Raw genomic sequence first — 27287 nt, forward strand, 5'->3', positions numbered from 1 at the left:
CATAAATGGGACTAATGAATGACCAGAGGGGACAGAGGCCATATTAGTAGTGCTCAAAACAGTGATTTGCCTTCTGTACCACTGCATGATGAAGACAGCAGGAGCAGCAAAAGGAGCAAGCTGCTGTTGCAGAATTTTTATAATAGCATGACTTATTTCTCAAATATTACTCTTACCAAGGTATAATATTAATACAGACTTTCAGTTCCTTGCTCAAATCAGTATCAAACTGGGATCAGATTAGTATGAGGGAACTTGCCCATGTTATGCAACTATTTTCACTATTATATCAGTTTCAGAAAGTATTATGGTCTTAAAACTATGCCTTTGCTCTTTTCTGAATCACCTGTAGGAAGGAGGCTTGGGGAACAGCAGCAACATTATTTTTCTGGAAACCACTCAAGATGCAGTCTGGGGGCTCCAAGTTATCACTGGGAGTATGCATTGTGGCTACCCAAACTCACCCAAGAATCACCTACAGGAAGATGGCAGGGTTTCAGCCTCAGCCTGCTTCCAGTACACATATGCAACTTGCCAATTAAAAGGTGTTTTCACCCCTTTCTAATCAAAAGTCTTTTGTATATGGGTTCAGAAAGAAAAAAAGGTAATTCTTAAGTAAGTAAGTATGGAGGGATTCAAAATGAGTAATATATTAAAATAAAAGTGTAGTTAGGTCATTGAATACTCTGATTTCTTTCATACTGAATGGGAAACTTTCAAGAGCTATTTCTGCACCATATAGTATTATAAGGCATGATTTAAGCCTGATATTTTCAAGTAACCAAAGATTTTGGCATGGAAGCAGGCTACTTGACATAATGCAATGAAAAGAGATTAGTTTCTCATAAATATTACAACAAGACATTGATCTCTGTGAATTAATTATAGTTCAGGGTGATTTCTATTGAATTAGAACACATTTTTTTAAGTAAATAGGTGTATTCAAAACACTCAAGAAATCTATATCTTTAAAATTACTACACGATGGAGTTCTAATCTTTTTTATGCTTTCTACAATTGTTTGCTTTTCATATTTCAATAAAACAATATTTAATTCCAAAACGTAGCATAGAATCATAGAATCCTAGACTGCTTACTGTCTGAAAGGACCTTAAAGATCATCTAGTTCCAAGCCCCCTACCACAGGCAGGGATACCTTCCACTAGGCCAGGTTGCTCAAAGCCTCATCCAACCTGGACTTGAACACTGTCAGGGATAGGGCATCCACAGCTTCTTTGGGCAACCTGTGCCAGTGTCTCACAATCCTCATAATGAAGGATTTCTTCCTAATATCTAATCTAAATCTACCCTTTTTCTGCTTAAAGCCATTCCCCCTCGTCCTATCACTATGTGCCCTTATTAAAAGTCCCTCACCATCTTTCTTGTAGGCCCCCTCTAGGTACTGGAAGGCTTCTATAAGGTCTCCCTAGAGCCTTCTCTTCTTGAGACTAAACAACTCAAACTTTCTGCCTGTCTTCATAGGAAAGGTACTCCAGCCCTTGGATCATCTTTGGGTCCCTCCTCTGGACTTGCTTGAGCAGGTCCGCATCCTTTTTGTGTTGTTGGCCCCAGAGCAGAGTACAGTATTCCAGGTGGGGTCTCACCAGGGTGCAGTAGAGGGGGAGAATCACCTCCCTTGACCTGTTGGATATGCTTATTTTGATGCAGCCCAGGATGTGTCTGGTTTTCTGGGCTGCAAGCGCACATTGACTGCTCATGATGATGAGAAGCAACACCCCCAAGTACTTCTTCACAGGGCTGCCCTCAATCCATTCTCTGCCCAACCTATAGCTGTGCTTGGGATTGCCCCAATGCAAGGACCTTGCACTTGGCCTTAATGACCTTTATGAGGTTTGCAGTGGTCTACCTCTCAAGCCTGACCAGGTCCCTCTGGATGGCATCCACACAGCTTGGTGTCACTAGTAAACTTGCAAAGGTTGCAATCAATCCCACTGTCTGTGTTGCAGACAAGGATATTGAACAGTAATGGCCCCAGTGCCAATGCCTGAGGAACAACACTTATAACTGGTCTCCACTTGGACATTGAGCTGTTGACCACAACTCTCTGAATGAGACCATCTAGCCAATTATGAGTCTAATAAGTGGTCCATCTGTCAAATCCATGCTCTCCAAGTTGGAGAGACGGATGTAATGTGTCAAAAGTATTTTTAATTTACCTGGAAATGCGCTTCTATCATTTTGAAGAAGAAATATCAAATTAAAAAGAAAAATCCTTTAAACCACCCCAAATTGCCAAACAGATAATGTCTGAATAAAACATACCTCTAATAGCTACGTTTGTTATTACAGAAGTTTTTTTTGCATTGTTGGCAAAACAGAAGTTCGAGTTTTGAAAAAGTAGAACAATAATACAACTACTGGCTCAAAGTCAGTGTCCTTGGAGGACTTCTAAGCTCAGGAGCAAGGTGTAATCACTGTGATGAAAATGCAGTGAGGAAATAAGGACAAAAAAGCCCCTTCAGCTTCATTTCTACTGATAACAATAGGGCTTGTTATTTATTTATAGAATAATAGAATTGTTAGGGTTGGAAAGGACCTTAAGATCACCTAGTTCCAACCCCCCAATCATATCACCCAAGGCCTCGTCCAACCTGGCCTTGAACACTGCCAGGGATGGAGCATTCACAACCTCCCTGGGCAACTGCCCTGGGTTCAGCAGTAGCAGTCATGTTTCTCCTTCTTGGTAGCTGGTGCAGTGCTGTGTTTTGACTTTCGGCTCGGGAACAGAACTGATAGCGATGTTTTGGTTTGGCCAAGGACTTTGTGAGCCTCATGCTCTGCCAGGGAGGAGGGGAAGCCAGGAGGAAGCAGAGACAGGACACCTGACCCAAACTGACCAAAGAGGTATTCCATACCACAGCACGTCATGCCCAGGATGTAACTGGGAGTTAGCCAGAAGGGCTGGGGGACTGCAGGGTTGGAGGAGGTATCGGTCGGTGCTTGGTCGGGCTGGGGGGGCCGAGTTATCGGTTGGTTGGTGGTGAGGTGATGTATTCTCTTCCCTTGTTATTTCCTTTATCATTGTTATTATTGGTAGTAGCAGTAGTGATTTGTGTTATACCTTAGTTACTAAACTGTTTTTATCTCAACCCGTGGGAGTTGCATTCTTTTTGATTCTCCTCTCCTTCCCTCTGGGAGTAGGGGGAGGGAAAGAAGGGGGGGAGTGAGTGAACGAGTTACCTGACTGGGTTTAAGCCATGACAGCAACCTATTCCAGTGCCTCACCACCCTTACACTAAAGAACTTCCTCCTTATATCCAATCTAAACTTCCCCTGTTTAAGTTTTAACCCGTTACCCCTTGTCCTGTCACTACAGTCCCTAATGAAGAGTCCCTCTCCAGCATCCCTATAGGCCCCCTTCAGATACTGGAAGGCTGCTATGAGGTCTCCATGCAGCCTTCTCTTCTCCAGGCTGAACAGCCCCAATTTCCTCAGCCTGTCTTCATACGGAAGGTGCTCCAGTCCCCTGATCATCCTCGTGGCCCTTCTCTGGACTTGTTCCAACAGTTCCATGTCCTTTTTATGTGGAGGACACCAGAACTGCACACAATACTCCAGGTGAGGTCTCATGAGAGCAGAGTAGAGGGGCAGGATCACCTCCTTTGACCTGCTGGTCACGCTGCTTTTGATGCAGCCCAGGATACGGTTGGATTTCTGGGCTGAAAGCGTACACTGCTGGCTCATTTGGGGGTTTAGCTCAAATAACTTTAAAAAAAAGATTTCCCTTTGGCTTTGTTAATTACTGTAAACTACTCCTCTAACCATGTTTCTGGTTATAAGAATTGTTCCTGCCACCAAAATAAATTGTTACTTAATTGAGCAGTGAACAAATCACAGCACTGTATCTCTTTTAGCACCTGGACAGCAAAGAAGTGATATGGTTGCAACTGTGTGTGCCTAATGCTTTTATCAATCTCACACACAGCAATGAGCACCCTCATAAAGTGGAAAGGATGCACAAGTGGATTAATAAAAACTCTTAAGCAAATTGCTGCTCCATAGCTTGCACTGAAGACTCATAGCATTTGGAGATGTCTTTGAGTCATTTTGCTGAGGAACCATTATTCCATTGCTCAACACTGGTCAGCTGTCAAGGTCCTACCTATGGCTATCTTCCCTGGTGCCTGTAATCTATGCTTCCCAAGAAAGTCACATTGAATCTTCTTGGGTTTATTTTTGTAACAACCATTTTTTATTTTGAATTAAATAGGAATTGTGTGGAAATTAAGAGAGACATGGTCTCATTACCCTCAGACTCGTCAGGGTTTCAGATGAAAAGTGTAGGCATTTCTTGCAAACCAGCACGGATGGAGCTGTGTGCTATGTGCATGCTTCTGATTGGTAGAAACAGCTTTCTTTAAGTTGCTTCTTTGCTCACCACTATGAGTGGAACATGGGGCTGGACCCCACCTCTAGTTGAGCAGCAGCTCTGCCTGGCTGGCCTGGCCTACTTTGTAGGTCATGCATTGCTTCCAACCCATAGAATCCCAAGATGCAGCCAGCCAAATCTTGAAACAACACAAAGCCTTTTTCTGCACTGTGTAAATGCTTGTGTGCGAAGTGAGGTGAGGGGAGGGGTGTTAAAATGTGCCCATTCCTACAGCATCCTTTATCCTATCACGGGATAAGGTTTAAGGAAAACGTGAGGGCATCCAAACCCAGCTTGGTGTCTCTCCTCAGTCCCATGCACCAATGTGTTAATCCAGGCCTTGGAGTATCAGCGTCTTCAAAAAATGTTCACTGTGAGTTCCATCAATATGGATAAAGCCTGGCTCAAGAGTGGACCCAGTCATAATATAACAATATATCCAGCATATCTGAGCTAGTATTGCCCCTGCTGAACCCCTGCAATGTGTAACTTGAGGACTTGCTTGTTTCAGAGCTTTGTGATTTGATGATTTCCTAGCACTTTTTTCCCCATTGAAACAGAGAGAGATAGAAGGAACAATGCAAAAACAAATTTCAACAGGGAATAAAAATAGGATGGGCAAATGTAAGGACTGTTTTCTCCTCAATTATTTAATAATACGGCATTTAATATTCTGGCTTCAATCACTGGTTACAAATTCCTGATTGGAAAAAGAAAAGGCCAATACAGAAAGCAAAACATGTGGAAATATTCTTTTTCCAATCCCTCTGTCTCCAAATTATTGCCTGTTTCACCCAGAAAATCTATTTCTGGCTTTCCCAGCCTCTGTACAAACTGCTGCTGCTTCCATTTTACCACGGGCTTCCAGGTGGAACTCGTCTTCCCTGCCGGTGGTATCGTATTCTCTTCCCTTGTTATTTTCCCTTATCATTGTTGTAGTTGATAGTAGTGGTGGTGATTTGTGTACATTGGTTGCTGGACTGTTCTTGTCTCAACCCGTGGGAGTTGCACTCTTTCGATCCTCCTCCCCGTTCCTCCGGGAGTGGGGGAGAACCCCGGTGGGGGGGGGGGACACGGACCTCGATTGTTGTCAGCTCGGCACCACTCACTGGGAGTGAGTGAACAAGTTACCTGACTGGGTTTAAACCACGACAGTTCTTTTTGGCGCCCAACGTGGGGCACGAGGGGTTGAGATAAGAACAGATCTGACTGGATTGATAGTCACTCCTCACAATGCTGATTTATTGGCTCTCAAGGTTGTTCCTCTTGATCTCACAGTTTCAGTATATTGTATCTTACGTCCATCTGGTATTTGCTGTATAAGTGTTTTTCAAGTGTGGGGCTTGGGCTAAGGTTTTTGTCCCATTGTACTTTATGGTAATGACTTGTAATACAATAGAATCATTGATCATGAAACTGATCTGGCTTATGTTCCCAGTGTGGTCACCACCTTTATACTTTGGGAGGTATATGATGGAGGTGCTTAGCAATTACACATCATTTTTCTCCTTCTCAGGTGCTCAACCTGTGAAGGAGACATTCTTTTACCCTCCCAGTCGTCCCCCCAGACCATTTACATTTGAGAGTTTTGAATTTTTTGAATGGCATTTTAATGCTGTTGAGACTTGTTTGCTGATGGTGATGGGAATCACCATGCTAACATGCATACAGAGTGTGTTTTGCCCACTACTGATTTCAAGAGTTAAGCAGATTCAGGTTTGGGTCTTGTCTGGGGTCAAACGACAATGTAGGAGGACCGAGAGATTTTCCCAGAGGCTGGACAGCCATGAGTGGCAGGGTGTGTGGGATAGTATGGGCAAGTATCTAGGTCAGTGGGCCCCTCCAGTACTTTGGAATTTCACTACCGAACAACTGCAAAATCCAGAAGAATTAGTAAAACACTTAAATGAGGTGTGTGGTCATTCTGGCTATACCAGAGATGGACAAATCACGGCAACGTGCTGGGGTTTGGCCTATGCTTACAGGGCCTTGTTCAACACTATCCAGCACCTTCAAAAGGAAAAGAATGTCGGCGGATCTGAGGGCAAAGCAACAGTCGCTACTCAAACTTTGGCTGCAGTGAACTGCGCAGCTACCCCAGCGGCAAGTACAGCAGCTGCTCAAACTTCAACTGCAACAGACAGCGCGGTTACCCCAGCTCCAAGCACAGCAGCTGCACCACCCCCAGCAACAAGTACAGTCACTACTCAAACTTTGGCCTCAATGAACAGAGCAGCTACCCCAGTGGCAAGTACAGCAGCTGCTCAAACTTCAACTGCAACAGACAGCGCGGTTACCCCAGCTCCAAGTACAGCAGCTACACCACCCCCAGCAACAAGTACAGTTGCTACTCAAACCACAGTGATAATCACTGCAGCCAAACCAGAGGACCAATTCGTACCAATATCGGTTGCCCCTGTACGCAAGAGAACAAGCAAAAAGGAGGCAAAAAGGGTGAAGCGAGATGAAGAACCAATGAATTCACCACCCGGTCCAGAATCTGATCAGGAGTCATCCTCACATGACGAAGAAGAAGAAGAAGAGGTAACTTCTCGACCTCGGACCTCAACCGAGCTGCGGAATATGCGAAAAGATTTTATCCGTCAACCAGGGGAGCTCATCATCACCTGGTTACTCCGATGCTGGGACAATGGGGCCGATGGTCACGAACTAGAAGGTACAGAAGCCAAGCAACTGGGATCACTTGCTAGAGAAAGGGGAATTGACAAAGCAATCGCAAGAGAGAAAACGTCCCTCAGCCTTTGGAGGTGGCTCTTGGCAGCTGTGAAAGAAAGGTTTCCGTACAAGGGCGATGTTACGAGTCGTTCGGCCAAGTGGACTACTACAGACAAAGGCATCCAGTCTCTGAGGGAATCGGCCATTGTAGAGATGATCTATCACATCAAGCCGAATAACGGGGATACACCTATAGATCCAGATGAAGTTGAATGTGCACGACCCATGTGGCAAAAACTTACATGGAATGCACCGTCATCATATGCCCATTCATTGGCAACAGTAACCTGGAATAACATAGTACCACTAACAGTGGATGAAATGGTTCATAAACTCCGAGAGTTCGAAGACAATCTCACCCCTTCCATCATCTCAGCTGTGGAAAAACTGTCCCAGGACCTCAAACAATTGAGGGACGATCTATCTGATTTATCCAGGTCCTCACGTGTACCAACACACGTCTCAGCTATTAACAAAAGGCGTCCTATTGTTCAAGAGAGGTGCACAGTGTACCCTGATGCCATCAAGCTGTTCAATAGATGGAACCCATCTATATTTCTGGAGTAACAGGAGGATCCCAAGAGTTGACTGTGCTGGAGGCTGAAATCAGCCTGACTGGGAGGGAGTGGCAAAAGCACCCTATTGTGACTGGTCCAGAGGCTCCATGCATCCTCGGCATAGACTACCTCAAGAGAGGGTACTTCAAAGACCCAAAAGGCTACCGGTGGGCTTTTGGTATTGCTGCTTTGGAGACTGAGGAAATTGAGCAGCTGTCCACCTTGCCTGGTCTCTCAGAAGATCCCTCTGCTGTGGGGTTGCTGAAAGTTGAAGAACAACAAGTGCCAATTGCGACCACAACAGTGCACCGGCGGCAATATCGCACCAACCGAGACTCCCTGATTCCCATCCATCAGCTGATCCGTAGACTGGAGAGTCAGGGGGTGATCAGCAGGACCCGCTCACCCTTTAATAGCCCCATATGGCCAGTGCGAAAGTCTAATGGAGAATGGAGACTAACAGTAGACTATCGTGGCCTGAATGAAGTCACACCACCATTGAGTGCTGCCGTACCGGACATGCTAGAACTTCAGTATGAACTAGAGTCAAAGGCAGCCAAGTGGTATGCCACGACTGATATTGCCAATGCATTTTTCTCCATTCCTTTGGCAGCAGAGTGCAGGCCACAGTTTGCTTTTACTTGGAGAGGTGTCCAGTTCACTTGGAACCGACTGCCCCGGGGTGGAAACACAGCCCTACCATTTGCCACGGACTGATCCAGAATGCACTGGAACAGGGGCAAGCTCCAGAACACCTGCAATACATTGATGACATTATTGTGTGGGGCGATACAGCGGAAGAAGTCTTTGAGAAAGGGAGGAAAATAATCCAAACCCTGCTGAAAGCCGGTTTTGCCATAAAACGGAGTAAGGTCAAGGGACCTGCACAGGAGATTCAATTTTGGGGAATAAAATGGCAAGATGGACGTAGACAGATCCCCACAGATGTGATCAACAAGATAACAGCAATGTCTCCACCAACTAATAAGAAAGAAACGCAAGCTTTCTTGGGTGCAGTGGGGTTCTGGAGAATGCACATCCCGAATTACAGTTTGATTGTAAGCCCTCTCTATCATGTGACCCGGAAGAAAAATGATTTTAAATGGGGCCCTGAGCAGCAACAAGCCTTTGAGCAAATTAAACGCGAGATAGTTCACGCAGTAGCCCTTGGACCAGTTCGGACCGGGCCAGATGTAAAAAATGTACTGTACACTGCAGCTGGGGAGAACGGTCCTACCTGGAGCCTCTGGCAGAAAGCTCCAGGGGAGACTCGAGGTCGACCCCTCGGCTTTTGGAGTCGGGGATATAAAGGATCTGAGGCCAGCTATACCCCAACTGAGAAAGAGATACTGGCAGTCTATGAAGGGGTTTGAGCTGCTTCGGAAGTGATTGGCACTGAAGCACAGCTCCTCCTGGCACCCCGGTTGCCCGTGCTGGGCTGGATGTTCAAAGGCAGGGTCTCCTCTACACATCATGCAACTGATGCTACATGGAGTAAATGGGCTGCACTAATTACACAACAAACTCGAATAGGAAATCTCAGTCGTCCAGGCATTCTAGAAGTCATCATGGACTGGCCAGAGGGCAAAGATTTTGGAATGTCACCAGAGGAGGAGGTGGTGCGCGCTGAAGAGGCCCCACCATATAATAAACTGTCAGAAAGTGAAAAGCAGTATGCCTTGTTTACTGATGGCTCTTGCCGTATTGTGGGAAAGCATCGGAGATGGAAGGCAGCTGTATGGAGTCCTGGACGACAAGTTGCAGAAACTGCTGAAGGAGAGGGTGAATCGAGTCAATTTGCCGAGGTGAAAGCCATCCAGCTGGCCCTGGACATTGCTGAATGAGAAAAGTGGCCAGTACTTTATCTCTATACTGACTCATGGATGGTGGCAAATGCCCTGTGGGGGTGGTTGAAGCAATGGAAGCAGAGCAACTGGCAACGCAGAGGTAAACCCATCTGGGCTGCTGCACTGTGGAAAGATATTGCTGCCAGTGTGCAGAACCTGGTGGTGAAGGTACGTCATGTAGATGCCCATGTACCCAAGAGTCGGGCCACTGAGGAACACCAGAACAACCAACAAGTGGATAAAGCGGCTAAGATTGAAGTGGCTCAGATGGACTTAGATTGGCAACATAAAGGTGAATTATTTTTGGCCCGGTGGGCCCATGACACTTCAGGCCATCAGGGCAGAGATGCAACATACAGGTGGGCCCGTGATCGAGGGGTGGACTTAACAATGGACACTATTGCCCAGGTTATTCATGAGTGTGAAACATGTGCTGCAATTAAACAAGCCAAGCAGTTAAAGCCTCTTTGGTATGGAGGACGATGGTTGAAGTATAAATATGGGGAGGCCTGGCAGATTGACTATATCACACTGCCACCAACCCGCCAAGGCAAGCGCCATGTGCTTACCATGGTGGAAGCAACCACCGGGTGGCTGGAAACATACGCTGTGCCCCATGCCACTGCCCGGAACACCATCCTGGGCCTTGAGAAACAGATTTTGTGGCGACACGGCACCCCAGAGAGAATTGAGCCAGACAATGGGACTCATTTCCGAAATAACCTTATAGATATTTGGGCCAAAGAGCATGGCATTGAGTGGGTATATCACATCCCCTACCATGCACCAGCCTCTGGGAAAATCGAACGGTACAATGGGCTGTTAAAAACTACACTGAGAGCAATGGGTGGGGGAACTTTCAAGCACTGGGATACACACTTACCAAAGGCCACCTGGTTGGTCAACACCAGAGGATCTGCCAACAGGGCTGGCCCAGCCCAGTCAGAACTTTTACATATTGTAGAGGGGGACAAAGTTCCCGTGGTGCATATGAAGAATTTGCTGGGGAAGACAGTCTGGGTAATTCCTGCTTCAGGTAAAGGCAAACCCACTCGTGGGATTGCTTTTGCTCAGGGACCTGGATATACTTGGTGGGTAATGCGGGAAGATGGGGAAGTCCGATGTATACCTCAAGGGGATTTGATTTTAGGGGAAAACAGCCAGTGAACTCAATTGTATGCCGTTGCCTGCTGTGTAATGCTTTTATAGCCCATCAACTAGATGTCTCCAGGTCACCAGCGACTGGCCCTGACTTCCCTCCAGCCATCATCCCAACAGAGAATGAACTTTGAACATCATGGATCGAATGGACTCGGCAGCATTATAGGGATTGGTCCATGCACTAAGAAAATGATTTTTTCCTCTTGGTCTGTATGTATATGGATGCATATATATGGGAGAGCGATGGTGTATTGAAAATGTGGGATCTGAGCACGACATGAATGGTATGGAATAAGGGGTGGATAATGTCCTGGGTTCAGCAGTAGCAGTCATGTTTTTTTTTTTTTTTTCCTTTGTGATAGCTGGTGCAGTGCTGTTTTGACTTCCAGCCTGAGAACAGTGTTGGTGAAGTCGATGTTTTCAGTTGTTGCTAAGTGATGTTTACCCTGACCAAGGACTTTGTGAGGCTCATGCTCTGCCAGGGAAGAGGGGAAGCCGGGAGGAAGCAGAGATGGGGCGCCTGACTCGGGCTAGCCAGGGAGGTATTCCATACCACAGCACGTCATGGCCGGGGTGGGGGGTGACTGGGAGTTACCCGGCAGGACACGGGCTTCCGGGTGGAACTCGTCTTCCCTGCCGGTGGTATCGTATTCTCTTCCCTTGTTATTTTCCCTTATCATTGTTGTAGTTGATAGTTGCGGTGGTGATTTGTGTTGTACATTGGTTGCTGGACTGTTCTTGTCTCAACCCGTGGGAGTTGCACTCTTTCGATCCTCCTCCCCGTTCCTCCGGGAGTGGGGGAGAACCCCAGTGGGGGGGGGGTACACGGACCTCGATTGTTGTCAGCTCGGCACCACTCACTGGGAGTGAGTGAACAAGTTACCTGACTGGGTTTAAACCACGACAGGGGCCACATACGGTTGAATTATGGAGGAACCAGTCAAATCTACACTTGCCCTTCCTACTCCCAAATGACCATGATGGCTAATCTATCTGACTGCATTAGCTGATGTTTCAGAATTATAGTATTAAAGCTACAGGCACTTAGCAGCTATTTTCAGTGAAATGTTCTTATTTATGTTATGATTTAGACACAAATACCATAGTGGTAGTTTTTCAAAGGCAATAACTTGCCACTAAGAAATTGTATTTATCGATTGCCTGACACTAAACATTCTGAATCTTAGACTATTAGCACAAGAGAACCATAAAACCTGAGGCTTTCATTATTCTGCAAAAATTGTTTCATCTTACCAAGACTATTACACACACAGAGCAGATTTTGACTTAGTCGGGAGACTACAAATGCCCGATTAGTTTAAGAAAAACTGTTTTCCAAGTATATACTCATATGATTTCCACAAAAGCTATATTATACCATTATGTCATAAAAAGGAATAGCATCAAATATGTTTTCATGAATAATTTTTTTTTTTTCTGAAACATTTTAAATCCAGTACCACATTTGAGAAAAACACTCATGTATTGTTCCACAAAATTTTTACCCTGCATGTCAGTTTAGAAAGAAACTCATCCCACAAAGGAAGCTACAAAAATGTTGTTGTATCTTACTACAGCTGAAAACATGCTGCTGAAAACTACTCTAAACCAGCAATGAATTCAAACCCCAGTTCTAAAGTGTTCAAGGTTAAATTCAAGTGCTTTTAAATTTAGAAGTTGTCAAATTAACATCCATATATAGAGAGAGAGATATGTGTATATATATTTGCCATTAATGCTTTTCCAAGCTTGCTGTTGGGGTATTTCCAGCTTGATTTAATTTCCTTAGTTCATAACATGACCTATTTCCAAAACAGTTCTGTTGTTATAAAAAATATTCTGGCCAGAAAAGCAAATGAGAACATTTTCTTTAAGAATGAATTTCATTAATAAGACTATCAAAATCTTTCCTTCTTAGTATGTTACATACTCATTTAGTTCTCAAATGACGTATCTGATGCTACAAGTGCTTGGTTCTCAGTATTTCTCTTTGCCCTAGACGTTGTAATTGGAGATACCATGACTTATACCTAGCAACACCAGTGGGGGTGTGTTATTACACCTATTATATTCTTTTGACACCCCACTAAATCTGAAGCATATAAAAAAATAATGGTTTTCTCCTCCAACACACTTTTGCAAAAATTATACCTTTTGTCTGTGAGGAAAGGCATCCCTAAAGCAGTTCCTGTCTTGCAAAAGCTCCCGAGGCAGCTACAGTATAGCAAGCATGCAGAGGGCCAGCACAATACAAGTATGACAGGGGAAGAAAAGAATTATGATCCTGAACAGATTTAGAACCAGTGGCAGGATACTGATTGGCAGCAGGCAAGTGAAGTGCACCATTTTATGTTATGTGGCAACATATACTGGCCTTGTTCAGTGAGCTGTTTGGAGAGGTGTTGTTACAGGAACTAGTGCACAGACCTTTGCTCAGACCAATGGCTAGATGGCAATTTCAGTGCAAACCAACAACAGGTTGAAGTTATTAAGTTAATGTTATTAAGTCAAATCCATATAGAGTGATCAGGACACGGTTCTGACTTGTTTCTCTTTATGTACTAAAATAAAAGACATGGTTTCACACTTCCAAGATCTCACCCTTTAGCTGGTGAAATTCAATCACATATAAATTTGACTTACTGTACCTCACTAAACTGTTGGCAGTGTCAGGATCCTGTGCTGTAACTGTGCCAACAGCAGTCCCAATCTTCGCATTTTCATAAACTTCCATGACATAGGAAGGCATAGTGAAAAGCGGAGGTTCGTCCACATCACCAACAATGATCTTCAACATTGTTACATCTTTGAATGGCCCCAAGTGTGAAAAGCGGAAATCAAGGTGAGTATTCGCTCCTTCTATATTAAGTGTATATGACTTCTTTTTTTCATAGTTGAGTGGCTGTTGGCAGAAAAAAAAGATTTATCTTTGACATTCTGTGCTTCAGTTTAGTCTGCTAGCAAGCTAAATACATCTTTTCCATTGAATTTAAAACACATTTCTCCATGTTACTGGATAGGGACAATATTCTGTGATATTCTAGCAGCTATTGCCATACCTCATACCATAATAAGGGTAAGGATACACATGAAGCAGGATGAATTTATGTTTTCTCTACAACAGAACTGTGGGCAAGGTACCAGTTCTGCAAAAACTCAAGGTTTAGAATGAGCCTCAGATTCTTCTTCCATGATAATGTAAAGTCTCTGGACTTTATCACCTTTCAATTTTTATAGGTCAATGCTAACTACTGAAAAAGTAGAGATTGACATACCCCAAATTAAATTAACTTTGTATCTTTAATTGACAGGTTTAATAGCTAAAATTCTTTGGGGCATCTGCTCTCTTAAATCCTTAACTGAAAAAAAAGCAACTTCTTGCAGGAAAACATTCAGTTATCATAGGAGACAGGAATTTAACTATGTAAGAATAGTCTAAACATGTGCCTGTGTGCTTTTGTAATCAGAAAGGGTGCAATTCTTGTATTCTAGACCATTCTCTTTTTGATTCTTCAACAGCACCAGTGAGAGAGACAGTTCTTCAGCCTGTTTCACCATGTACTGCTGTGCTGCACATGGATTACACTTTCATAAATGGGAGAAAGTCTGCAGCTGGGGATATACCTTCTACAGGGTCTAACATTCCAATAAAACCTAACAGAAGGCACATTCCCAGCTGTATCATTCACCAGAATTGCCACTGCTACTTTAGCATTGTCCTGATATTTAAATGAACAGATTCCTACTAGGAATCCTACCTTTCTACTAGGACAGAAGAAGAAGCTGAGGGCCTGACTCATATGTCACACAGCATGGGTACTTGCTTAGGACTTTCATTTCTAGCTTGCTGTTTACACATGTGAAAATTACATCTCTCTAGTTCAGCTGTTTTTTAGATTATTGTTAATTAATTTTAATGAGTTGATATAGTTATTTTAACCCTACATTAAAATACTATTCCACTCTCTTATGCAAGATAGGAGATAAATATGACACACACAACTTTCAACTCTTCCAGTATCAGACAGTTACATAGCAAGAGGGGACTAAAAAAGTACTTAATTTTAAAATACTCAAGTAATGAAGTGCCATTAGCAGATATATAATTAAGCAATGCTCTCACTAGAAGCCATGTTTACAGGACCACGACTATTTTGAGTTGGTTTCTTCAGTCTCACTAAAGTAACTGACTACTTTTCATGGACAGCCCACCACATAAGATCTTTCTATATATTGTTTATTAATTCTAATTACTGAAAAAGCTTTAAAAAATACCAGTTAAGTTCCAGGCAGTCATAGGACAGATTTCAAGTTTCAGACTGCTATTTTTCAAATGTGCTTCCATGTTGAGCAGAAGCAGGCATTCTTGAATAACAGACACCTCAATACTTACTGGGTTACAAATTTCTGGCTTGAGCCAATTTATAAAGAAGGGAGGTAGCTTAATATTTCTTATCATACTGTGAAAAGCAGTTAGTTTGTACAGACACATGTATACTACCATTAAGTTTTGAACAGTTCCAGAACACAGGCATAAAACTAAAAGAATAATTGAAAATATTATGACATTATGGCATGGCAGAATTCCACAATGACTGCTATCATTCTGTGTGGATCTGACAGCCTGTCTGAACACAACTCAGTAAAGTATTCAAGCCTCTGACCAAGGATAAACTGGTATTTCCTATCACCCCAAAATATGAAAAAAAAGTACTTAAGGCAAGAAATATGAGGAACACAATGTGTGATCTGTCAATGTCAGCATGCATTTTGTAGATAAAATCTACAGTAAATTTGACTGATGATGTGTAAGAATAAGAGTTGGCTAGGATTTGTATATGCCAGATATTTGATTTCTCCTCTGAAAAAAATAAAAATAGCGAAGTATTTCTCAAATCAATTAATAAAGAAACACAAGCTTAATAAATTCAAAGTCAGATATTGTTCATGGATTTATGATTATTTCTGTTATGAGCAGGGAAATATTAAATAGTAATCCACACTTCTCTGCAGCATACATATTCTAAGATTACAGCCTTAGAGTAGGATTGCAAATTTTAATTATGATACCTTTTTTTTGAAAATTAACTAAGTTTATACTGACAATGACTGGCGTAGGTTGTATAAGGAGATTAATTTCTCCCAGAAAATATGCAAAGAATGACACAAAGTCTTGGTTTCCTTCTTTTGTGCAGTTATTCAAGCAGAAAATACCAGAACTTTTTTTTTTTTTTCTATAAATACAAGAACAACCCATTCAGATAATCAGGAAAAACTGACATTTTAACTATAGCCAAAGCAGGTTTTTACTTTAATTTTCTTTCTTCTTCTCATAACATACCTGAATTAAAGAACTGGATAGAGGGACATAAAAGAAAAACAGCTTACTCTACTGCACTGTAATCCACAGACATTAAAAAACAACACTATATACAACACTGAGCTATTTTAGACAGAAAAGACATATACAATACTAAGGATACTACTACCAGGAGCAATTTTTAAAATTAAAAACCCCATAAATTTCCTCGCTCTCTCCAGAGGAGCACAAAGGATATTTTCAGGTAAAGCAAGCCCTGTGATATTCCACTACATTGAAGAGCTCATAAGTCCAGTTGTTATAATAGTTTTCTTTTATTTTTGATAAAATATTGAAAAACTATAACCTGGCTATATTCTGAATTTCCAGAACTGTATCTTGCTGGGCTTCTGTTTAAACACTGTGCATGTGTTAAAACTGACATTTATCTTACACTTGAAGAACAAATTTGGCCTCCATTTATAGCCTGTCTAATGCTGTGCTAAGAAATTTGCTCACCACCTTTTACATTATTTAAGGTAACGTGAACTGTTTACCAGTAGAAGGTCTTTATTCCCCTCTTTTTTTTTTTTTTTTAGTAACTATGAATCATAACATTCAACTTAAAATGCCTAAGCTATTACAATTCATCAAGAATAGCCTAAGTTCTTTCTCATTCACTCACAGAGAGGCCTTGATTAGCAATAACATATCTCAGTCATTAGGTGCAGCTATAAGATGAAGAACTTCCAAATTTCTCTAAAAACATTTCTAGATTTACTTATAGCTGTTCCAATTCTGAAGATCATTAACTTTTTCCTGGAAATAAACCAAATTTTTTTTTGATGGACCTAAACTGAATTTTTGTTCATGCTTCTTATTTTCCCAATGTCTTTCCATGACAATTACCCATATATCTTCAGTATGTTTTCCCTGGTTATTATGATTTTCATGAAAAACCGAAAATAGTAAATGTAACTCAAGTCATCAGGGTTAACTGGAAAATACTGCTGTTTATTATACTGCAGTTTATGTTTCTAAAATCAGATTACCAAAAAGGAACAGAAAATTTTATGAGAAGTAAATGGCTGTTTCTTGACCATTTCAAGACTCTTCATACAAAATGGAAGAGAAATGGGCTGTTCAGACCATTTCTTTTGGGAAATCTGAATGATACTTGCTGACTTGAGGTCAGAAAAGGTCTAGCGTACTTCTCCAGAACTAACAAGGGGGGAAAACTTGCTGACCAGTCATTCTCTGAAGAATCCAGAGAGTAATGGCTTTCACTATGGTAGATTGCTTTGGTTTCCTCAAGTTTGGTTTTGTTTTTCTCAAGCCACTGAAACAGGCTGCCCCAGAAAAGTTGTGGATGCTCCATCCCTGGCAGTGTTCAAGGCTAGGCTGTATGGGCTTTTGAGAAACCTAGCCTAGTGGAAGGTGTCCCTACCCACAGCAGGAGGGTTAAAGCTAAATGATCTTTAAGGTCCTTACCAACCCAAACTGTTCTATGATTCTATTAAGTCTCCCACTCAAACAAAGAATTGCATGAGGCAAAGGAGAAATCCTTCATAATAGTTTGCAATCAACCAGGATTTGTGGCAGGATCTCTGAGACTGAAGGGTGGCTCCACCGGGCTTGTTAATAGGGAAGAAAATGACAGTACTGGACATTTTGGGTTAACCCAGAATAAGACTAAAAGAGATTTCTTCCAGCACTCACCGACTTGACATGGCTGTTGAACAGCTTACCATGAAGTCCCTGAGAAATTTTATTTTTGTGTCTGAACCTCAAGTAAGTGAAGTTTCAAAAGGTTTGAGGAAGATTTACTTCTGGCTTTTCTGGGAATAACTAGGGAAGTTATTAGAGGACAAGTCATTCCGTTCTACTGTTACAGAAGGTACTGGCATGTGATATATGAAAAAAAATCAATTCTGTACTTAGTGGAGATTTATCTGTTTCAGGCATGCTATCAAACTAATTCAGCTTCAAACCCAATATAAATGAAAAGTAATGTATAGAAGCAGATATATATATAAAATATATACACAGTATATAAAATATTTATTAAACTGCATAAAAGATCTGATTAAAAAAAAAAAAACTTAAAAAATGAGATCACCTTTTTGTACTGTACAAATGGATATTATAACTTCTCCAAGGAATTTATGAACTTTGAGTATTGAATTTCTGGTCAACTGAAATAGAATATTACCTAAGCAAAATATACCCCCTCTTGCCTTGATGGGAAAATGACTCAAATCACTGTCATGTGTACGTACAAGAACAAGCAACACATGCTTTTGTCATATTCTACACCAGTGAAAATATCTCTAAAGCTATTTTGTCTGCCAAAATCAGTAAAAAAATGATTTTGCATGTTTTTATGTGTGGACTCTTATTCTGTTCCAAATTCTTCCTTTTTGCTTCATGTTCAGTATATGCATAAATGTATTTAATGAACAATAGCACAGTGAACTTTTAAACAGAAATCAATGCTCATTTTAAAGAAGAAACAACAGATTATGGCATTAGCTACTTCAACGCCACCAGGAAATAAGTTCAGTGGTATAAAAAAGACAGAGTTTACTTTCATGTGAAATAAGCAGCTGGGTACTAATCAACCTTTATAAATGACACCGAAAAGTTAAAAGATAAGGCCAATGATAGGAACAATTTTAAAATCATTATGAATCTGAAGTTTTAAATCAGTTTTTATTTATTCTTTTGTCCCGTGTTTTCTCTGATTTTCATTGCTCCTACCATTAATTAGACCCAGAATACATATCACCAAATACAAATACAAATTTGCTTCTATTTGTTAGGCTGTATGGATATATATTATGGATATGGATATATATTGATGCTTACAAAACTCAATAACAACAAATCCATGTGAGAATTGCTAATTGATGTCTGTTAGTCCAAGTGAAAACTGAAATCAAGAAGTCATTTCCTTTTGTTGGAAAGGATTTTGAAAAACAGCACTTAAATATAATAACCCATTTTCCTGGGTTATTATAAATGTAAACTTAAATTTAGGCATAGAGTATTAGCATAAGTTGGCAGAAACTTACGGAACCGTTAATATGAACTCAGTTTAGGGGACTTAATATGAAATTATCTATGGAGTTAGATTTGTGCATTAAAATTAATAGTTCAAATAGACTGGGATGAACGTAGGAAGCTCAGAAAAATGATACCTGTGTGATGGCTTGACCAGTTACATTTTGAATGCACAGTTCAATAGGATTATGCAGTATTTTCATAACACTATTTGCTTATTCAGCATTTATTGTTACATTTTATTTACACACACAAGGAACTTTCAAAGTCTATTGCTTACCTTCTTCAGGGAAATAATTCCTTCCCTTGTTTCTTTGTCAGTAGATATAGAGAACACCCCAGAGCCATCACCATTTATAATTGTGTACTTCATGTCTGCATTTGAACCAGTGTCTGCATCATTTGCTTTGATTTTGCCAACTGCTGATCCAACTTGAGCTGATTCAGGAACATACAGTTGATAATGTTCTGAGGAGGAAGAAAAAACAACACAATTGTTTGGACATTTTGTAGCCAAACTAAGTTAGAGAACCGTTATGCACTCGATATACTTCTGAGTAAATGAAAGAGCATTCCATATGCAAAACTGACAAATAATGCTATCAATCAGTTCATTATGATTCCTGACAGAATTTAAAAGTTTTTTTTTACTTTGGATGCCTTCATTGCCTATTCAAAATCCAAATTACTTAATGCAGGATTTATTTTGATTTTCAAAACTATTTTTCCTGTTCTTTACATACCATGAAAATTAATTCTGAAGCTTACTTCACACCAGTATTTTTAAAATTATATCTTCTCCATAACCAAAATATATTTATCTTCACCAAGTTACCATCACTGAGTAGTCGCATGAGTACTTTTGAACTGGAAAATCTTTGTATGTTTTATTCTCTTTTTTTCTGAAATCTGATCAGTTTTGTAACATTGCATCAGTATTTTGTAACACTGAATCAATGCAATTACACATTTTTTTTCTATAGAAAAATGTAGTAAGTCTCAATATTGTACTATTACAACTTTGCAGTGTTTTTGTTGCAGCACAAAACCCTTTGTAAACAAATTTGAGCTGGTATCCACAGTAAAGAAAAATGAACATAATGGGTTGTCCTGAACCCAGGACATGGGTACATAAAAGTATTGCACAATCATGCCCATAAAAAGCATCCATAACATCTATGACTTCCTTTCAGGTTTGTTTGCGGTTGTGGCTTTGTTGGGGTTTTTGTTTTGTTTTGTTTTTTTTCCCCTTCTTTTATCCTATTTGGTTAATCATTAGAAAATAAAATATTTTTGAAAGGTAATTTTCATAACTGTTTCTCTCTTTTCATACTAAATCTCCTAATAGGTACAAAGTTGCCTGGGGGACAAGAAGGTACCACAAGGAGAAAAATATGGCAGACAGAATGTGATTAAATAAACCTCAATTTCTGACTGAAACTACGCCAGAAAGACAACTAAAAGAATTTTTCTCCAGTAATGCCAGTGTTGTAACACAACAGGGATGCTGAAACCTACCAACACTGAAAAAGGGAATATGCATAAAATAGACTCCCCCAGCCAAGAATCCCCCATTCAAACCCCTCCCCAGCAGTCTGCACAGTTTACATTACAGGCCAAACACCAACACAGAAAATAGAGCAAAATAGCAACTTCTGTTATTATGTATCTTCTGAAACTCTACAGAGTTTCTTCTATGTTCCTCTTAGGCCTTCTGGGATCCTGAGTGCAATATTGCAGCACTGCGGTGCGGGACAGTGGGCCAGAGGATACATTAAGGCTAACACGTTACATTTTGCTTAGTTAAAGCAGGCTAGCATGATGGCAGAAGTGCCTTCAATAAGCATGTAGAAAGGCAAAATTTATACTGAATTCAGAGATTAAATCTGAATATGGCAGAAAAAAAAAAGCACTATTGGTTGGTTGTATTGAAGAAATTATGAATCGGCAGATGCTGCAGGTGCAGAGGAAATGGGTGTTATCACTAAAAAGTAACTTTATACACCTGTTAGCCAGTGGAAGATTTTATTACAAATTTGTCTATTTCCTCACACAATGGTTCTTAAATTGTTATAGTCTTGAGTTGGTTTTGTAATACTAGTGCATAATAATAATAAACAAATAGTAGCATTAGAAGTACAGACAAGTGCACCAAACTTCCTTAGCCCAAAATGAAAGGGAAGTTTCTTAGGAAAATGAAAAGTAAGTTACCATGCATTATGGAAATCTCGAGGGAAAGAAGAAATGTTCAGCAGAACAACAAAAAGGGTATAATTTGTTATGTAAAAAAGACAATACCAACGTTAATATAACAGGAAAATTGCTTAGTGGTTGAGGCAACTGTAACACATAGTTAATTCGCTGATTATGTGATATACATAAGAAATGCCATTTTCACAAATTTCCAAATAAATGCTCTGTTTTCTGTTGCAATGCTTCATACTTAGAGATGATGTCAACTGACACTTTCGGCTTATTGGTTGCTTTATTTGATACACAATATTATAATAATGGAATGAGATTCTTTGGGGAATTTACTTATTGTTAAAGTAAATATTAAGTGTGGGTTTTTGACACTTTTGCTTTGACTAATGCATTCCAAAAAGGAAAAGGTTGAAGCCATAATGAATATGTTATGTAGAGGCCACAAAGAACACGTTATATAATCAAGCCACTTCAGGAACTGGAAGTGATATAACCCATATGATAGGGTGAACTAATTAGACACTTCCAAATAGTCAAGCTACTTCAAATATATCCACATGACACTACACTCTGCTTTATAATCACACCCCAAGTGTTAGCCATCTGTTTCAGAAATCATTTTACTGATACCAGCTTCAAATATTCCAAAATACTGAAACTTCAAGTAAAACAAATATCTGGCATCGCTCATTAATTATCTGTCAGTATTTGTAAAACAGAAATGGGTTTGGTTTTATTTTTGTTGGTTTGTTGCTTTTGTTTTTGTTTTTTTGATGGATGGAGTAGAAACTTACAAAATAAAACTTTTAGATCATAAGGTCAGAAATGTCTCTTGACAAGTACTTTCCCACTGCTTCACAGGGACAGACTGAATATGTCTCATACAGACATGAGATAATTAGATAACTACAAACAGCATGATTTAAAAACAACAAACACATGAAATGATAAAGTTCAACAACATGAAGGTTATATGAAATGTATTATAGACATCCATTTAGACTACAGGTAGAAATTGCAGCTGTTCTTACTAAAGATTAAATTAGTGTAAACTTTATTACTGGAAAGTGTAGGAACCAACTAAAGGCTCAGCTTAACATTTCCTTGGGCACTGAATAAATTTTGATAGGACATAAAAAAAATGTGGGACGTGCATACTGCGAATTCATGATTCTTTTTTGTAGGCTATGAGTCTCTCCCAGCACTCTAAAAATTGTTTGTGAAGTTAGGAGCCCTGAGGATCAGGTACCAATCTGTATCAAATCTGTTTCACCAAATCTGCCCAAGTTGAACAGGTTGCTCCTACACTGTCAGCATTGCAGCTTTCCAGGAGCTGTCATAAAACAGAAATTTCAGTCTTGGAGATGATCTAAATTATTCTAGAGAAACTGCTCAGTAGCTTATGGATAAAGATTCTGTAAACGTTGATCTGGTTCTGAATTCTATGTCAACATCCACACAGATGCATCCACTTAGCCCATCAAATGAGTACATTAATACTCTTTCTTTTCCAGTTAATGTACTGTATAGGATACTGCATAGGACAGTCATGCTGCTTCGCAGGATTTTACGCTAACTGAAACACTGTTGAAATGCATATAGGTGATCTTCACCTTTCCTTCAATAAACTATATGGCTTATCTGTCATTGTAGTACAGAAACTATTGATCTGTAGAGCAACTTCTCACCTCAATTAGTCTACAGGCAACCTATAATGCTCTGTTCACTCAGAAAGCAATTTCTCTGCCTGAATGTCTCAAAATAAGAAGTATGACAGTATTTAATACAACTCAATGTGCATATTATTCACTTTATTCATTAACCTATTTTGTTGATAAATTTTATTTACTCTCATAGGTTATAATGTTCTCTTGAACAGTAGGAATTACCTTACTTAACAAAGGAAGGGAGGAGAGGCATAATGGAGAAAAAAGTAAATATTTGGCCTGCTTGTTATTTGTTTATCCAAGGTATAGTTTTAGTAACATGAGGATAAATACTGCTTGCTGATAAACCGACAGATGCATTAATTCATACACTACAGCTTGTACCCTGATGCCTTTTTCTACCTACTAGCAAACTGATAAACACAGCAACTGATTGCCTTAACATAAAATACCACCATATCCTAAATGTATATCAAAATGCTATGTGAAGAAAGTTGCTTGAACCTACAACAAGCTAAATACTCAAGTCATGCGCTAAACTGGTAAGATACGGAGAATAAATAGAAAGTGAGCCAGGCTCAAAGTCTAATGATTATGACCACAAAATTCAACTGGCAGCCAATTAATAGTAGTTGTTCAGGAATCAAAGTGTGGCCGAAACTATTTAATGTCTTAATTAATGACCCAAATGATAGATTGTAGTAGTCCCATAAAGTGAGCAGCAGGGCTGCTGTACAAAGTAACCTGGACAGGCTGAAGAAATGGGCTGACAGGACTCTCACAGCAGTCAGTGGTGGCAGTGGGAGGAATAATGCCATTCACCAGTACATGCTCAGAGCCAACCACCTGTAAAGCAGCTTTGCAGAAAAGGACTTGAAAAGGACCTTTCAAAACTTGACTAGACAAGCCCCTTATCAATATGACCTAACTGAACCTGCTTTAAGCAGGGCTTTGGGTCAGAGGTCTCACATGAACGTATGTTCCTAGTATTCATGAAGTTATACCTCACATTTCACTGCCAGCCATCTTTGACAAAACAAAAGTGCAGCTCCAGCTGTGGACAATACTCAATGTTTCTGGGCAGCTTTCTTCTACAGTTATTCTTCATTCACAAAGCTGCATGTTTTCGCTACATGTAATACGTTATTCTGGATTTTTCTTTTGAGACTAGTTTTTTTTTAGAAGTCCATTTCTTGCAGTATGTCTTGGACATCTGTTACATCTTTACTATGCTTAATCTAATAAAAACAATTACAATACATCATCATTATGAATACAGTAACTATTATGATTCCAGAAGATCAGTCAATTTTATATTTGTCTTTTTTTCTGAATACTTTTTTGGCAATTACATCCTTTTCATACAGCTAAACTAAGGAAGAAATAGTTAAAGATGTGTTTGGTTTATTCTTCTTCCCTACCAAAAGCCACACATTTGCACTTTCTAAGAATATTTTAAGTGTAAGTGAAGTTGTCTCTTATTCACAAATATGACAGAAAAGTATCGAAAAGACTGAGAACATTCTGACATTCTCAGAGATCAAAAGTTCTCTGGCTTCCTGTAAAAAGTGTTAAGTTTATTTCATTCATGGGTAAAAGCAGAAACAGAAAAAAAAAGTGTGTGTCCTGTATTTTCAGATTCACTTTATTTCTTATCTCATAACTCTCTTTGGTACTTACTGAACATTGTCATCTCTTAAGTAATGTATTCGTCATCTCACATGTCCCTCTCTTTAGGCATATCATATATGAATGACTGATTCTAGTATGTTAGAAATGTATAGCATAAGAAAAATCTTAGAACACTCAGATCACTGAGGCTTGTCCCTTTTACCATTAAATTTCTTGAGGACATTACTCATGCTAGCTGCTTTTTAAACAGCCTGTTGTCCTTGTGCAGCAGCCCTGCTAGGCAGGTGATTCTAAATACTTCTGGAGAATTAAAAAAGCACTCTATTTCTCTTATGTTTAAGACTAACAGCTGTTATCTCTTGGCCTGACACATTCAAGTCACACACCTTCACCAGGTAATACAAGCATATAATGGCATATTTTTCTCTTTACATGCACTCCTGGCTGTCAGAGTCAGAAAGAAACTCATGTTCTGAAAATTGACAGAAATGGTAACCTTAAACACAGCCCTAGCAATATTCTTAACTAAAGAAAAATCTTCCTACATTTCTTTACACAAATAACTAAAATCTGATTTCTGTGGATACCGCTTTAATTTTCAAAGTCTATACTGAGGTACTGGTTATGTCTCAACACTAACAGCTAGAATTTCTATGTAATGAGTATTTATGTCATTTTTATATGAAGGTTCCCCTGTTATTTAAGATTTCCTAATAATATGCTAAAATGTTCTGGATTAATCTTTCTGTCTCAAGTTAGCTGATACTAGCATTCTGACCAAGAATTCCGTTTTGCAGAAAACTCTCAGTATTAACCAGAGTGTTTTTAAGAGCAAAAGGAATTCTCTTTTAACAGCCTTTAAATTTTTTCATCAGTCTACTCCTTAAATTTCATTACGTTGAAACAATTTCACAATGGTACTAAAACCCAGCTACATTTATTTTTAAGTAATACCTGTTTTGGATATAAAATATATTAACAAAGGCTGCTGTATTTCTTTATCATCCAGAAATATCTGATTTCCTGTCATTTCCCCTGGATGTGCATATATGTTACTCATTTTAGTAGACTGAATATAGACACCAGGCTTATCCTGTCTACTAATTTCCAGAAGGAGTTCCTTTCTGAAGCCAACTTTGTCTAACAGCTAGGAAGGAAGAATGATCCTACTCATGTCTTACAGCTGGAAAAAATAATCAAATAATATTATAATCTACATTTAATTAGACATCCTGGAACATATATGATAAAAACTGTTGATAATATGTAAACTATAATTTATTTAAATATAATATTTATTTAAATATAAATAAATCATATAAACTGTGTATCCTAAATTGTGGACCACATGCAGGAACAATCAGTAGTACAAAAAACTTACTGGTGGAACACATGTATGAGAAACATAAGAATAAAACAAAATTTCCAGGATGGTAACTCCAGTTTTGAAGAAACATAATAAAGGTATATGCAGTAATATATCTTCTGAAGAAAATAATAGTGTTCTGTAAAAATCTGGCTTTAAACTAACTTTTCTAGTCTCTCTAGCCTGATTTAAGGTCTTACTAAAAGACCTAAGCATCTCTTTAACAATATCAGATTCCTGAGACTATTTGATTGCAATATATTTTACTTTTATTATACTGTTGCTAGTAGTCACAAAGGTAATAATTATTCTACTGTGAAATATGAAAAAGCTATTCTTGTAATTATAATTATAAAAACTAAAATCTTAATAAATTACAGCATTTAAATGCATAACAATTTTGAGAATTAACTGCTCTGTAATACTCCCTGGACACTGGGCCATTGCTGGACTCATCATCACACCACAGTAAATAGGAAATAAGGTTACTAAGTATGAACAAAATCTGATTTACAAAGGGGCAGTTAATCAGATGTTAGCAATCTTAATCCAAATCAGTTATCATGACTTTTTCCTGTTTTATTTTAAATTTGTTTCCTGAGGATACACAATTTAAGTAATAATTTTAATTCAATAGTTTCCAGTAACTTTTAATCCCTGACTGATTTCAGGCAAATCTAAGAAAAAGGCAAAGGCCTCAAAGACATGATTCTACAAGCCTCGTAGCAATTACTGGTTGAATAGAAGAGAAAGACCTGCTAAAAGAAAATCAGTGAAATTTACACTTTCATCTCATTTGGCAGCAGCCAAGTGATCTATCAGTAGGCAGACAGCTGTGAACTAGTCACTGCAGGAAGATCGGATAGGCTTATAGCGCATGGCAGTAGGGAGTGAGATGTTCGCCATTACGTATGGAAATCATAGGAACTAGATGTATTATGTCAGACTGGGAACACACAAAGGACCTTACTGGAGTACAAATTCTGACAGAAAATGAACTGCAAATACTTTTGCACTAAATTAGCTAATGAGTTATATGAACAAGACTGGAGAGTAAACTCCTCACTGGCACAGAATAGAGCTAATGACTGCTTCTGGGTTGTGAACTTATATTTTCAGAGTTAACTGGAATACCCCTACACAACATTCATATTTAAAAATGTCTGTGTACTTTCATGCAAAGACATTGTAAAAAGTGAGGCCAAACTAATTATGAATATACATAATTTCACACTTTGTCTATCATAGAATCATAAAATAGGGTTGCAAAAGACCTTAAGATCATCTAGTTCCAAACCCCCTGCCATGGCCAGGGACACCTCACACTAAACCATGTCACCCAAGGCTCTGTCCAACCTGGCCTT

At 39.6% G+C, this 27287-nt stretch overlaps 1 protein-coding gene across 2 annotated transcripts in view; it reads right to left on the minus strand.

The window, feature by feature from the left end:
• CDH18 (cadherin 18) overlaps positions 1 to 27287 on the minus strand; it is a 274706-nt gene that overhangs the window by 53043 nt on the left and 194376 nt on the right. For both annotated transcript variants that reach the window (XM_061449261.1, XM_061449260.1), the window contains exons 8-9: positions 19334 to 19521; positions 13340 to 13593 (exon numbers count right to left, since the gene is read on the minus strand). In XM_061449261.1, coding sequence (XP_061305245.1) covers positions 13340 to 13593; positions 19334 to 19521 — 442 coding nt within the window. The remainder of the gene's footprint in view (positions 1 to 13339; positions 13594 to 19333; positions 19522 to 27287) is intronic.

The sequence above is a fragment of the Pezoporus flaviventris genome, unplaced genomic scaffold, assembly GCF_033815535.1.
Source record: "Pezoporus flaviventris isolate CSIRO_AGI_PZ_B2104156 unplaced genomic scaffold, CSIRO_AGI_Pfla_v1 ptg000007l, whole genome shotgun sequence".
Taxonomy (NCBI): Eukaryota; Metazoa; Chordata; class Aves; order Psittaciformes; family Psittacidae; genus Pezoporus; species Pezoporus flaviventris.